The sequence below is a fragment of the Thunnus thynnus genome, chromosome 10 (genome assembly GCF_963924715.1).
Source record: "Thunnus thynnus chromosome 10, fThuThy2.1, whole genome shotgun sequence".
NCBI lineage: Eukaryota > Metazoa > Chordata > Actinopteri > Scombriformes > Scombridae > Thunnus > Thunnus thynnus.
Window position 1 is genome coordinate 30,571,919 of NC_089526.1, and position 13,927 is coordinate 30,585,845.

Sequence of the window (13,927 nt, forward strand, 5' to 3'; positions counted from 1 at the left end):
ATTTATTACAAAAAGCAATAAATACAAAAACTGTCAAAAACTGTTGAACTATAAAATGTTAACTAAAAATATACCACTAAAACTTTAAAATATTGAAATTTAGAATACTAAACTATAACCCTTAAATCAACAGCTTAAAGGTCTGTTTTCTTTTAGAGATAGGGGAAGAGTCTTTACACGTCTTTCAAGAGACCAGAGGGGAGATTTGGACCGTTGGACTACTTAAAAATGACTGCAGGTAATGCTGGCCTGATCCGTAAGTAGGGCTCGGTTGTCAGTAGTCTGCTGGCTCATCCCCCCCAGGGCTGCTGTCCTCTGGTGGGCCGCCAACCTCTGCTGCTCACTGGTGACAAGAGACAATTGGAATTAACTAGTCCCAACACAACCAGCCTGCCCACTTGTGCCCAAGAGTACTTTTTCTTTTTTACTCACACAACATGGCAGAGTTCTCACTCTGCCCATCATCTGTTGTGCCGTAGTACTCTGTGTGGTTTCCTCTGTCGTGCCGGCGAGCCTGCGGTCCCTGTGTCGTCTTCTGTCATTTCTGCTCATTTCTCCTCTCCGTCTTAATCCCCTGCATACCCAGGAAGTTAAACATGCATTAAAACATTAGCAACAGCAGATTTCAAACTAAAAGCATGGAAATACGACCAAGCACACCAATAAAAGTCATTTAAAACATAGCAAATAAAATCATGCAATATATAATCACAGCAAACCATAAAAATATAAATATAAGGGAAAAAAAACCCAAAACTTCTGCCGCATGACATATGCATTGATTTATATGCCTATTTTCTCCAAAATAATCAAAGGTATGGCAGTATCATTTAATGTGCACTTATTTCTCTGTAGGGATGGATACCAAAGCACAGTATCAAAGGGCCCCGAGGCTAAATTATTAAAGACCGTAGTCTCTCATCCACCAGCATGCTAGCTCAGCTAATAGCGAATTGTTACAAACAAGCTAAAACAAAAGCTGTCTGCATTTAGTGTGGGTGTTTAACTTAGTTTGCCACGTATATTAAAATTTGGCAAATTCTTGTAAACTTAACTACAGGCTAAGATGGCAATTCAGTTTTTATTCATATAGGTAGAATAAGAAGAAGAAGAAGAAGATAAAGAGGAGGAGGTAGAAGAAGAAGAGTATGACGTAGAAGAAGAGGAGGTATCTTCTTCTTCTTGTTTCTTCTTCTTCAAGAAGAAATAAAAATAGAAATAGAAGAAGAAGAAACAGAAGGAGAAGAAATAGAAGTAGAAGAAGAAATAGAAGAAGAAATGGAAGACGAAATAGAAGAAGAAACAGAAGAAGAAGAAACAGAAGATGAAGAAGAAATAGAAGAAGAAGAAATGGAAGAAGAAGAAACAGAAGGAGAAGAAGAAGAAGTAGAAGAAGAAATGGAAGATGAAATAGAAGAAGAAACAGAAGAAGGAGAAGAAATAGAAGAAGAAACAGAAGCAGAAGAAACAGAAGAAGGAATAGAAGAAGAAGAAACAGAAGAAGAAGAAATAGAAGAAGAAATAGAAGACATGAAAGATGAAATAGAAGAAGAAACAGAAGAAGGAGAAGAAATAGAAGAAGAAACAGAAGAAGACATAGAACAAGAAGAAACAGAAGCAGAAGAAACAGAAGAAGACATAGAACAAGAAGAAACAGAAGCAGAAGAAACAGAAGAAGGAATAGAAGATGAAGAAATAGAAGAAGAAACAGAAGCAGAAGAAGAAACTGAAGGAATAGAAGAAGAACAAATGGAAGAAGAAATAGAAGAAGAAACAGAAGAAGAAATAGAAGAAGAAATAGAAGAAGAAACAGAAGCGGAAGAAGAAACAGAAGAAGGAATAGAAGAAGAAGAAATAGAAGAAGAAATAGAAGAAGAAGAAACAAGAAGAAATAGAAAAAGAAGAAGAAATAGAAGAAGAAGAAGAAGAAACAGAAGAAACAGAGGAAGAAACAGAAGAAGAAGAAATAGAAGAAGAAGAAGAAATAGAAGAGGAAGAGGAGGAGGTAGAAGAAGAAGAGGAAGAGGGGGAAGAGGAGGAGGTAGAAGAAGAAGATGAAGAGGGGGAGGAGGAGGTGAAGAGGAAGAAGAAGAAATAGAAGAAGAAGAAGAAGAAGAGGTAGAAGAAGAAGAAGCAGTTGTGACCAACAGCAGCTCCTGGATGAAAAGAGGATGTTGCGGAGGAAGCTGTCCATCACTGAGAAAGCCAACAGGACGTTGGCAAAGGGGATGATTGGAAAATTAGAAGAAGGGATCAGCTCTCTCAACCACCAACTCTCTGCTCTGAAGGAGAAGAATGACACCTCCGGGATTATCTTTTGGAGGAAGCCCAAGAAAGAGCATCAGAAGGCAGAAGAGGGGACGAAAAAGAGAGATGAGCTCTCCTCAACAGAGCCTCCATGCTCAGAAAGAGGACACAAGGAGGATGGGAGCCTCTGCAGATGAATCCAGCTGGCAGTAAACAGCCAGCAAGCTTGAGGTGCTCCTCATTGAAAAGGACAAAGAGATCAGCAGGGCCACAGAAAAAAGACAAGCTGGTACCAACGCTCACATTAACACCCTGGCCCTGCTGAACGAGACACAGTCAGCTCTGAATTAAAGCAAACTTACATGTGACGCGCTCGAGGCAAAGCGAAAGCAGCTGTCTGAGAGAGAGGAGAGCTATGGAAGAGAGCTTCAATTAGAATTAGAATTAGCTCTCAGATAAAGAGGACACCTGCAGGAAGAAGCTGGCAGAGAGAGACAAGAGCTACCAGAAGAAACTCTCTGAAAAAGAAGAGAGCTGCCAAAAAGAGTTCTCAGAGTGAGAACAGAAATGAAGAAAGCAGAGAAAGAGCTTTAAGAAGGAGCTCTCTGGGACGGTGGAAAGGTCCAGAAAGAAGCTCTCTACACTCAGTTGGAGTTGGGAGAGGAGGGTACAGCAGTGGGAGAAGGAAAAGAGAGAGCTGGAGGAGACGCTGCTGGCCAAAGAGAAAATGTGGATCCATGAGGAGGCAGAGAGGGAAGAGGAGATCCGACGTCTGATAGAGGAAAACCTCCAGCTTCAGGTACGCTGCCTCAGTTCATCTTTTTCATTCAAACAGCTTTTTTCAGATGACTGGAGAGCTTTGGAAGTGAAATCAAAATATGCTAGCTTTCTCTTTTACAGGAGCTCATGATGGAGCTGGAGTTACAAGAAATGACAGCAGCAGCGACAGCCCCCTATTCCCTCAACCCCCTCCTCACCCTCCCCACCCCTCTACCCTCCCTAGCCCCACTTCTATCCTTATCCCTACCTTTACCCTAAACCCTTCCTCTACCCTCTACCCTTACCCCAGCCCCTAACCCTACTTGTACCCTTACTTTCATTAAAATTCACTGTGACAGACTTTGTTTCTCTCTTACACATCAAGCAAACTAAGTAGCTGCTTGGGGCCCTGTGGTGTCCAGGGAGCCTCTAAAAGAATTAGGGCCACAAAAGTCCCCTGTAACCGATAAATGATTATATCACATTATTAGATTGTTTCTGATGCATCAATATGAGGCTGGTCCAGGTGGAGCTAGTTTGAACTACTTTATATAATAGTTTAGTTGTGGCTCTGAACCTGAGGTCAGGACCCTGCAAAGAGTCACAACATAAATCAATCACAAAACAGGAAAGAAGACAAAACCAAGTTTCTGCTGCACAAACCTCTATCTATATTTTAAACTTCTCCGTAATGTTAGCTTTTTTGTTAAATATTACCACATTTGAACAATTATTTATATGAAATCATGTGAGAAGCTCAGTGGGGAAACATCTCTTTGGTGCAAATGTTGACCATTTGTAGACATCTGAAACATGACAAGGAGACACACCGATTTTTACAAGAGGTCACACCACAAAGTTTCAGAGCCACTGATTTAACCATTAGCGATGCATTATGGTTCATAAATTTATCATATATTTTATGATAAAACATATTAAATGTTAACCTAAACCATATAATATAATCGTTTAAGATGTAGTAGAGTACAAGTATAAAGTACAGTGATAGCACTTAAGTGTCCTCCTTTTTTGTTGCTGCACCCCTACGGGGTAGCTGCAGTATCCTCCAGTCTCATAAAATCCAACATTATGTTCTCCTCTTTTGACACCAGGTGTCATAAAGACCCTCCCCCATGAATACTCTTACTTGCATAATTATTGTCAATATATATTCATTGTCTCTTATTATATTTCATATTACACAGGACTGTACTGGATTAATAATCATAGTCTGTTACTCACAGAGTTGTAGATATTTAAAGATCCATTAGAACATGGTTAACACAGTGCCTCAAGTCATGGTAATATTAAACACAAATAATAAATATGAAATATAAAATGATGATTTGATTGACTTGATTTTTTTAAATAGTTTCTCATCTTGGACCTACTGTATATTATATTTCAGCTTTCCCTTGAAAGATGTATTGTAAAAATTTGGAATCAAAGAGAAGGAATTAGTGCGTGTCCAACCCAGTCTCACCGCACTTCATGAAATAGCAACAAAATTTAATCTATAGACTCGCATACATGTACACGAATTTTCAATTTTTTTCCTGACACTGAGAGCACGACTGTCAAACTAATGTTTTTTAATTAGATGTATGTTTTGTGCCTACACCACGTTTTTTTTTTTGTCAGTTGGGAGTCAGGAGCACAGAAGCTGAATTGTTTTTTCTCATTTGTTATTCATTTTTTATTATAACTATAACCACTACATTACTCAATGTTAAATCACAAGATTTTATCCTTCTTTTCATTTCTTTATTTTAATTTTATCAGTACAGTCAATGCCCAGAAGTCCTCACCATATTAAGGTTTCCTTTTAATGATGTCCAACATTTCTCTACAAAATAACACAAAAGTGTCCTTGATAACTAAGCACTATGATACGTTAATATTATGGCCATTAATTCTACTTAATTCTTTTTCAATTCTAGGAAATAAAGTTTTTTTTGTCAGTTTTTAATAGCGGAAGGCTAAAGAAGTGCATTGTGTTGTGGGTAACTTGGCCCGTTCAACTACTCTTTTGGGTTGTCTGCCATCTGTGGGATTCATTCCATTTCAAATTGCTGCCAGTCCGCCACAACTGAATCCAAATGCCACTACCTCTGTTAAAGGTGCAGTGTGTAGGATTTAGTGGCATCTAGCAATGAGGTTGCATATTGCAACCAACTGAATACCCTCCCCTCAACCCTTTCCTTCCAAGCGTGAAAGAGAAACTATGGTGGCCACGAAACTTGCGAAAAACATGAAAGACCCTCTATAGAGCCAGTGTTTGGTTTGTCCATTCTGGGCTCCTGTAGAAACATGGTGGTGCAACATGGCAGGCTCTATGGAAGAGGACCTGCTGCCTATGTAGATATAATGGGCTCATTCTAAGGTAATGAAAACACAACAATTCTTATTTTCAGGTGATTATACACTAATTAAAACATACTTATGAATATTATATTCCATTTCTGCCTATAAATCCCCCTAACTCTCCCAAACTAGTCCTTTAAGAAAAGGTGTGTCTGTATGTTGATCGCTTGTATTGCACTATAAACAAATAAATAAAATTTATGGTGTTTTTATTTTACGGCCTGTGATTGTAAAATGTGAAGTTGCTCATTTAATTTTATGTTTCCAAGAATATGTGGCTAAGGACATTTAATATGAAATCATCTTTCTTAAAACATCAAGTCTTCCTCAATTAATATTGAGTCACGTCATCCAATAAAGCACTCAAACATTTGTGTGTGTGTGTGTGCGTGCATCAAATCTTGTACCATGGCCATATAAATAGGATGAAGACGGGGTTATCAAAACAGACTTTACATTTCGCATCCCTCATTTAATCCCTGCACTTGTCACTTTCATATATTTCATCAAACTGGACTTCAGATTGTACATTGCATTCAATCTCCACTGTTAGATAATTTAATTATTTATGCACATGTTTATTCTTCATATATTTCATTTCTTTGTGATTGATTTATATTGTGACTCTTTGGAGGTTCCTGACCTCAGGCTCAGAGCCACAACTAAGTAAGCGATAATCAACGAGTAGTGCGTTAAACGGTTCTTCGCCTCCAATAACTTTTTTATTATTATTATTATTGGTGTAAATGATACTCTCCCTCCAAATGTTGGTGCAGCACTCATGAGCACTCCCTCCTGGCCGTTGATGTCATGGGACTTCCTGTTGACCTCCGCCATCTTGTCTGCAGCCAGCTCTTCTTGACTCCGCCCATCCGCCTTGCAACGGCGTGTATTTTTTTTGAAAATAGTAACTTTGATTATTTTACATTTCTTTTGTATTAGAAACATTTATACAGTGCTTGAAAACACATGCGTTTTAAGATTTATCGATTTCTTTTTGATGTATAATCAATGAATTTATTATCACGTTTGCGCGGGAGGTCAAAGGTTGCGAACAAGATGGCTGAACACAACCAAGCCGCAGTCACAATGGTCTGAGCAGTCCGATGGAGAGAGAGAGGGTGTATTTGGATGTTTTGATGCATGACGACCACAGTAATTGTCATATGGATCTATACTCTTCTACAATACACCGGCTGTCAGGCATGGCTGACTTACATTCATGGATAAGTCCACTGTGGTTGCAATGAAAACAGTGCACACCGCAGATAGAGCACTGACTTTTGCAGAGAGGCGAGGACAGTGCTGGTCCTAACATTATACCGTGTCTTATGATTGTGTTGCTTTATATTACAGGCTCTTTTTAAAATATTTTGCGGTCTGTTTGGTGTAGTAGCTTACCTAATGTTAAGCTAGCACAACACGACTGCTGAGAAGTGAACATCACGGAGCAGAGTCACGGATGTTGAAACTTCAGCCAAGAACAACAAGAAGCGAAGATGAACAGGAAGAAGGATAAAGGATTTGAGAGCCCTCGCCCCTTTAAATTATAAGTATTTTTTGTATAATTGTGTCCTAGTTAGCATGAAACGAAGGAAAGAATTTGCCGTAATCTTCGATAACGTTAGTAGAAGTTAGCGTATAATTAGTAACGTTAGCGAAAACTTTCCTACAGACGATAATGTTAGCATTACTACAAGTACAAGAACACTTTGAAAAAAAGCTCCGCTTATTGAATGGGAGAGGTTAGACAGGTTCATACTTAAGAATTATACTGACATTGGTATTCTGTCATTGCTTTTACGACCCACCAGGTGGTGTGCATCAACAACATCAACTTCCAGAGGAAATCTGTCATTGTGAGTACTGCAGCATTAGTATGACAAGAAAATACGTAAAATAGCTGTCCAGTCTATTTTGTTTAGTCATTTTGCTGTGGTTCGACCAACAAGAGCGGCTAATATTAAACCAAGTTATCCTATCCAGTCAGTGCACCCCTTGTAGTATTATAGTTTACAGCAAGAGAAAACTGCTTAAAAGCAGTGTTCACTGTTTTTGTCCACCTATGTACACAATACACGCGTTTAACGGGATAATTATTAACTGCATCAAAAACTTATCAAACTGTCTCATGTATTGGATAATTTTTACTTTCTGGACGTAATGCAGGCTTATATGTCAGACTGCTACTATGTCACAGGCATACAGAATTATGTGAAGTTTAAGCGTCAAGGAATTTGGAATAATTTTCCTCTTTGATAAAGACAGCACAGACACTTTTGTTTGGAACAATTTTGGGTGAACAAACCTTTTTTTATGCAACTCACCTTGTGATTTGAATCCGGACAATGAAAAATCATTTCAGCAACTGATGACAAATCTAGTCAGTTTTTGCTAACTTCTCTCTCTCATTTGCATCCCATAGGGCTATGTCGAGCTGACCATTTTCCCAACAGTGGTCAACCTGAACAGGATCAAGCTGAACAGTAAACAGTGTCGCATCTACAGGGTTCGAGTCAATGAACTTGAAGCCCCATTCATTTACAATGACCCTACACTTGAGGTTTGCCACCATGAGTCCAAGCAGTGAGTATATCAGTCTGTCTTGGTCTGGGATGCACATTTTTGTGGAACTTAAAGTATGTCAGTGTAACAGTTGCACTGGAGTTAAAGTCATTCCACATATTTTATGCCATATACTTCAAACGAAGTCTTACTTGGTAGATAATAGCTTTCATGCTTGAATAGTTACTTTAACTAGATGTATTTACTGGTCTTCTTGTGTTCAGATTTGTGGTCTAAATATTACATCCTCAAACATTGCTGTTTATGTGATATGACGACGTACACTTTGAGTTAAATTTGTAAGTCGTAGGAGCTTACTCTGCATAAACATTATAGAATAAGCCAACAGATTTTTTTCATCAGTTTGATTTGTCAGCTGTTTGATTCACTGGGCTAACCAAAAACACACACTTCTATCTGGCTATTTTATCTATTAAAATGCTCCTTAGTTCAATTTACAGAAAATGTACTATATCACAACTTACAGCCAGTATACAGTTGTGTCAAAAGATGTACCCCTGTTTAATTTCCTATCATAAGGTTGGAGTAAGTTTAAGTTAAGTTCAGAGTAAGTTTGGTTGTGGCAGAGAGGTGTGCTAAGAAACTTGCTATTGTTGTTGTTATTATTTAGTAATTGGAGAAAGCCATCCATATTTTTACATACTTGCTGTAACTTTCTAAATTTCACTAGGAGGGGATGATAGTTCACTATCATTGTCTGTCAACTTTAAGTGGAATCGTATGGTAGACCTTTGATTATATCATCATAATGTTTTATGTGTTTCTATGTAGGAGGAACCTGAACTACTTCTCCAGTGCCTACACAGCAGCAGTGAGTGCTGTGGACCCTGATGCAGGACACGGGGAACTGGTCATCAAAGTTCCCTCTGAACTCTGGAAACAAGGAGATGGTGAGAAGCAAACCATGAAGGCCACTGACAATTACTGGATTTTAAAGACAGTTAACTGATAGTAATATCATAAAGTAAAAAAAAATCACATTACTGTATATCTGCCAATATTTGGTTTTTACATAAATACAGTGAAAAATATATTTTGTCAATGTAGAAGAGATTCAGGATATAAAACAGTTATTTTGCCAACCAACAACTCACATCATCCACTATCCTTTTAAAGTTCCATCATCACTAAATTGTTTATTTTGTTGTAAGCAGTTATACATGTGTATACATGTGTTTATTCATATATTTGCCAGTTACTATAGCGCCTTCTGTGGGCACCCATAAATGGAGACAAGGGTATAAACAGATAATCATTGACAATATTGTAAAACACAGTTGCAATAATATAAAATAAAAATATGTCTATAATATACACAGGAGAAGTTATAATTCCTTATAAATATTGTAAACACTCAAAATGTCCCTCTAGCTCAACATTATAGTGTGTAAACCATTAACAATCTATTAACTGTTTAAATACTTGGCGTTAAAGTAAGTGTTACTGTTAAATACAGAATTGCATAACTTCCTGATGGCTCAGATGGTAATGGTCACATGAGCTGACCACCACAGTTTTTTGGACTACCTCAGAGGATCTATGTATCTACATATTATCTACAGAAACTCAACTGTGAGATTGTGAATGATCCACTAATGTTTCTGTGTTTTCTGTCTCCAGATTTGAAAGTTTTAAAGGTGTACATAGAATTTTCCCTGGACCAGCGAAAAGGGGCTCTCCACTTTGTTGTACCTGATGTGGAGGGCAGTATGGCAGAGAGAGGAGCTCACGTGTTCTCCTTTGGATACCAGAACTCCACCAGGTATCAAAAAATGTGTTTATAGTAACCCTTATTTATTGTGAGTTCAATTTGTCCATTTGCTGACAGACAATCAAAATTGCACTTCCTGTAAACTCAATATTGTCACTCCTTTCCTCTCTGGGCATTACCTCTGTTCTTGTGCAGACTCACACTTACAACTGACTGTTGTAGTCTGCAAATAACGCCCATTATAACATTAGTCATCACATTCATTTCTGTCTTTTGGCTGTGCTTTAATCTCATCAAATTGTCCTCTCCCTCAGATTCTGGTTCCCCTGCGTGGACTCCTACTCAGAGCTGTGCACGTGGAAGCTGGAGTTCACAGTGGATGCTTCCATGGTGGCGGTGTCTTGTGGCGATCTGGTCGAGACCGTCTACACACATGACATGAGGAAGAAAACTTTCCACTATGTCCTCCCCATCCCCACCGCGGCCCCCAACATCTCCCTGGCTGTGGGGCCCTTTGAAATCCTTGTAGACCCCTACATGCATGAGGTGGGTTTGTTGTGTCTAGTGGTGGGATTAAGTAAGTAAGATTTTATTTTAGGGATACACGATATTGGGTTTTATGCCGATATTTCCAACTCACTGTGGCCGATTGCCGATGCCGATATATGCAGATATTTTTTTCCAGATGGCTGAGGAGACTATTATGCATGCAAGCGTAGATTGTACTAAGTATGATCAAGAAAGACAATATATGAAGGAAGAATTTAGGAAGACTGGAGTTCAGGAGCTCAGTGTTAAAACTTTAATGAACCTGCCAAGTGGGAAGAGCAGTAGAGTTTTCTTTGAGTTCATTAGACAGACAGGATTAATGTGTAGGATTTAATCTCTGGTCCACACTCCGGAGCAGAAGGTGGTGGTAAAGCATCTAATACGCTGGTTGCCAACTGCCGTCATAAACCATCTTCCCACTTTAACCTGAATAACAATCCGGGGTTCGGTGCTCCAGTTGGATCCGCATGGAGAGCCAGGGCCAACATTAGCTGAGAGGGTAATAATAGAGAGAGGCTAATATTAGAGGCTAATATTACCCATATTGTGCTAAAAATAAGATCATGTTGTTGTTTTACTCAGGCAAGTAAATGTATTGTTTGTTTTTTATAGACATAATTGGCATTTCTACATAGAAACTACTGATTTTGTTTTTAGAAAGTCAAAAAGCACAGCACCATTCAAAGGTTATGGCTATAGTTTTCAGTAACATACTCAACAAGTAAGAAAAGCCAAAAGACACAATGCCTGATACTCAACAGTTCAGGCAGTAATAACTGTAAATCACAGTTACACAGGCAGTAAAACATGTGAGTCATATTAATCTGAACGCCAAGTACTGTTGCAGTGTACCACAGCTTTAGTGGGCACAGTTTGTATGAGTTACTTTTCAAGGTCTTGTACAACAACCTGTAGAGTTACAAAGAGGCCAGGAACTGTTGGTATATAATCACTAGGGTATCTGCTTTTTGAGTTTGAGTTTTTATTGTTAGTTTAAATTTGTTTTTTACTGCAGGTGAATTGCAATATTGTGCTTCTGTTTTTTTGTCCACCCTTGTAAATTCTACTAATGACCACTAGATGTCCCTAAACACAAGGTGGCAGCGTTCAGTTTAGGTTTACTAATGCATAGTAGGCAAATAACTTGATTTGCTTTATCAAACCATCTTATGGTATGAATTATGCAAAAAATAAGTGAACACCACATCCATTCACACTTTTCTGACATTTGATAGACTAAATAATTAATCAAAAGAACTAATAAAAAGTATTCATTACTTGTAGCCCTAAACTTGCCAGTTTCAGTTTTGTTCCAATTTCAAAATATTTTAAAATAAACTTAGCCCTAATCAATAACTATAACATTTTTTTTGTTTGTCTCCTCCCAGGTGACTCATTTCTGCCTGCCGCAGCTGCTGCCGCTGCTCAAACACTCCATGTCTTACCTACATGAGATTTTTGAGTTCTATGAGGAGATCCTCACATGCCGCTACCCTTATTCTTGCTTCAAGACTGTGTTTGTGGATGAGGCCTACGTACAAGTGTCCTCCTACGCTTCCATGAGCATCTTCAGGTAGGCATGAGATGGTGTGTATTTTCAGGTAAAGATAGGGTTGATACATTTCTGTATGAATGCATAAATGCCACATATACAAATAAATAAACAGCCACAGAAGGTTTCCTGTATGTATTTTCACTGTGACTTTATTGTGTGTATCCTATTCTGTCTCAAACTTCAATTGTTGCTTCTGTCTTTCAGTACCAACCTGCTCCACAGCGCTATGATCATAGACCAGACCCCGCTAACACGCAGTTGTCTAGCCCAGGCCTTGGCTCAGCAGTTCTTTGGTTGTTTCATCTCCAGGATGTCATGGTGAGACTCAACACTTTATGGCGTTGCAAAGCCCAGCCTTTGAATTGCAAGAACTTGCAAAATTGCGAGAGAGTCGAATTTTCAGTCAGGGTTTCGGAGCAACTGAATTAATTTTCATAATATTACATTCACTTTCAAGTTTATTGGAATTCAATTCCAAACTAATAAAGTCAATTACAAATTATGCTATTCAGATTCAGTTTTTCAATGCAATTATTCAAGTTAAACAATGTGATTCAATTTCAAATATAAATAATTCAAATTCAGTGTCTGGTTCAGTTTCAGTTTTTTGCCTATAGTCAAAAGTCAGCTCATTCCTGCTCGGTTTAGTGTTTTTTTGAGGCAACACATTTGTCAGGATAAATGTGTTAAAACCACAGACAGCATCAGCAAAAATGGAGAGAGAGAGAGAAACAAAGCACTCACATGCATATAGGCGGAGAGGTTTTAAACTGAAACTGAACCTAGAAATCATCATCATCATCATCAGTAATGTGATTGAGACTCTTTATAGCCATAGCAGCTTCTGATTATAATGATCACTGACAAACAATAATGACATCTAGTCTGTTTTTGTAGTGTAATTGTTATGCCTGACACAGCAGAGGAACCAGCTTGTGAGAGAACAACTGAATCTGCATTTAAGCACACTGTCATTCCTATTGTTAAGACATCTGGCCTTGTGCAGGCAGGAGGGTGGCAGCAGGAAGGTGAAGGGTGTTAGATAGATGATGTCTATCACTTTGATTGAAGTGCATATGTAACCACTGCTGCTTCTTCTGGGTGAATGAAGCTGTCACTTCAAAGACTTCAAATATTTAGTAGTTTCTTGACCATGCATGTCTGAAACCAGCCCTGAGCTAAATACACAATCATGGAAAGAGGTGTTATGAGTTCAGCCAGGATCAGACTGCAGTGCCCCAGTGTCCAGATGTTTATGTAATGGAAAAGCGCTGTCATTATTGTTTGGAAGCATACTCACATAATGTACAAACCACTTTCGATGGAGCCCAGGCTGTCAGCAATTCCCTCCACTGCATTCTGGTCTTTTTGAGAAGTGTGGTAACATTTAGCCTTCAGACCTTCTCATATAAGGTCGGTGTTGAGAGATTTACAACAGGACTAAGGTATTTTGTCAGTACTAGGAGTCAGAAGTCAGGCCAACACTGGCCTGAACAACTGTATTTGCCAGCATGATGGATCACTGCGTTACTGCGTAGCAACTTGGCCAGTGTGGTCGGTGCGTGTGAGAGACCGAGGAAGTGATTCAGGGGGGATCGCTTGTGTTAAGAAGCCCATCAGTAGGACTTTAATACACACTAGTGCTGCCAGGTCTGTGGAGAGAAACGCTTGGGTGTCTTTTCTTTACCTTCTCTCATCCTTTGTTGTTTTCTCTTCTTCCTTCTTCTCCTCTCTGACCTCTAAACACACATCAGATGTGGGGCCATGGTTTGCTTATGTTGTTGAGCTGGCTGGCGTTGTGTAAGAAAAGACCCCAAGAAAGTCAGATCTCTTTGATTTTAGCAAAGCATGGCGCTGCCTGCTAGCAATTAATCAGACTGGGGGTTAACTGGGGCCTGTAATTGAAAACAGGCCATGCTCAGTAGCCCATCAGACATATATAAAAGGAAAGGCACAAGAAAAAAAACCATCTCATTTCCAAATCTATGAAATAGTTGTCTCATGAATGTCTGCTGATATGAAGACAGACTTGATCCATCATTTCTTTTCTAGGTTTTATTTTCTGTTGTGCTGTGTTTTAGGACATTTTGCAATTTACCAAGCCAGAATGTGGGGCTACTTTTCAAGGGTTCTATTGTCTGGGAGATCATGAAAGA

General features: G+C 38.8%; 1 protein-coding gene and 1 long non-coding RNA gene across 2 annotated transcripts in view; one reads left to right on the forward strand and one right to left on the reverse strand.

The window, feature by feature from the left end:
- LOC137191962 (uncharacterized) lies at positions 1–6,857 on the reverse strand. The gene is made up of 3 exons (XR_010930467.1): positions 6,772–6,857; positions 433–574; positions 1–343 (listed from the first exon to the last, which is right to left on the reverse strand). It is a non-coding gene; the product is annotated as an uncharacterized lncRNA (long non-coding RNA).
- Positions 6,403–13,927, forward strand: part of taf2 (TAF2 RNA polymerase II, TATA box binding protein (TBP)-associated factor) — a 26,729-nt gene continuing 19,204 nt past the window's right edge. The window contains exons 1-8 of the mRNA XM_067602473.1: positions 6,403–6,919; positions 7,175–7,229; positions 7,796–7,956; positions 8,728–8,846; positions 9,577–9,718; positions 9,982–10,213; positions 11,605–11,789; positions 11,976–12,089. Of these exons, the coding sequence (XP_067458574.1) occupies positions 6,870–6,919; positions 7,175–7,229; positions 7,796–7,956; positions 8,728–8,846; positions 9,577–9,718; positions 9,982–10,213; positions 11,605–11,789; positions 11,976–12,089 (1,058 nt within the window). The 5' untranslated portion in view covers positions 6,403–6,869. The remainder of the gene's footprint in view (positions 6,920–7,174; positions 7,230–7,795; positions 7,957–8,727; positions 8,847–9,576; positions 9,719–9,981; positions 10,214–11,604; positions 11,790–11,975; positions 12,090–13,927) is intronic.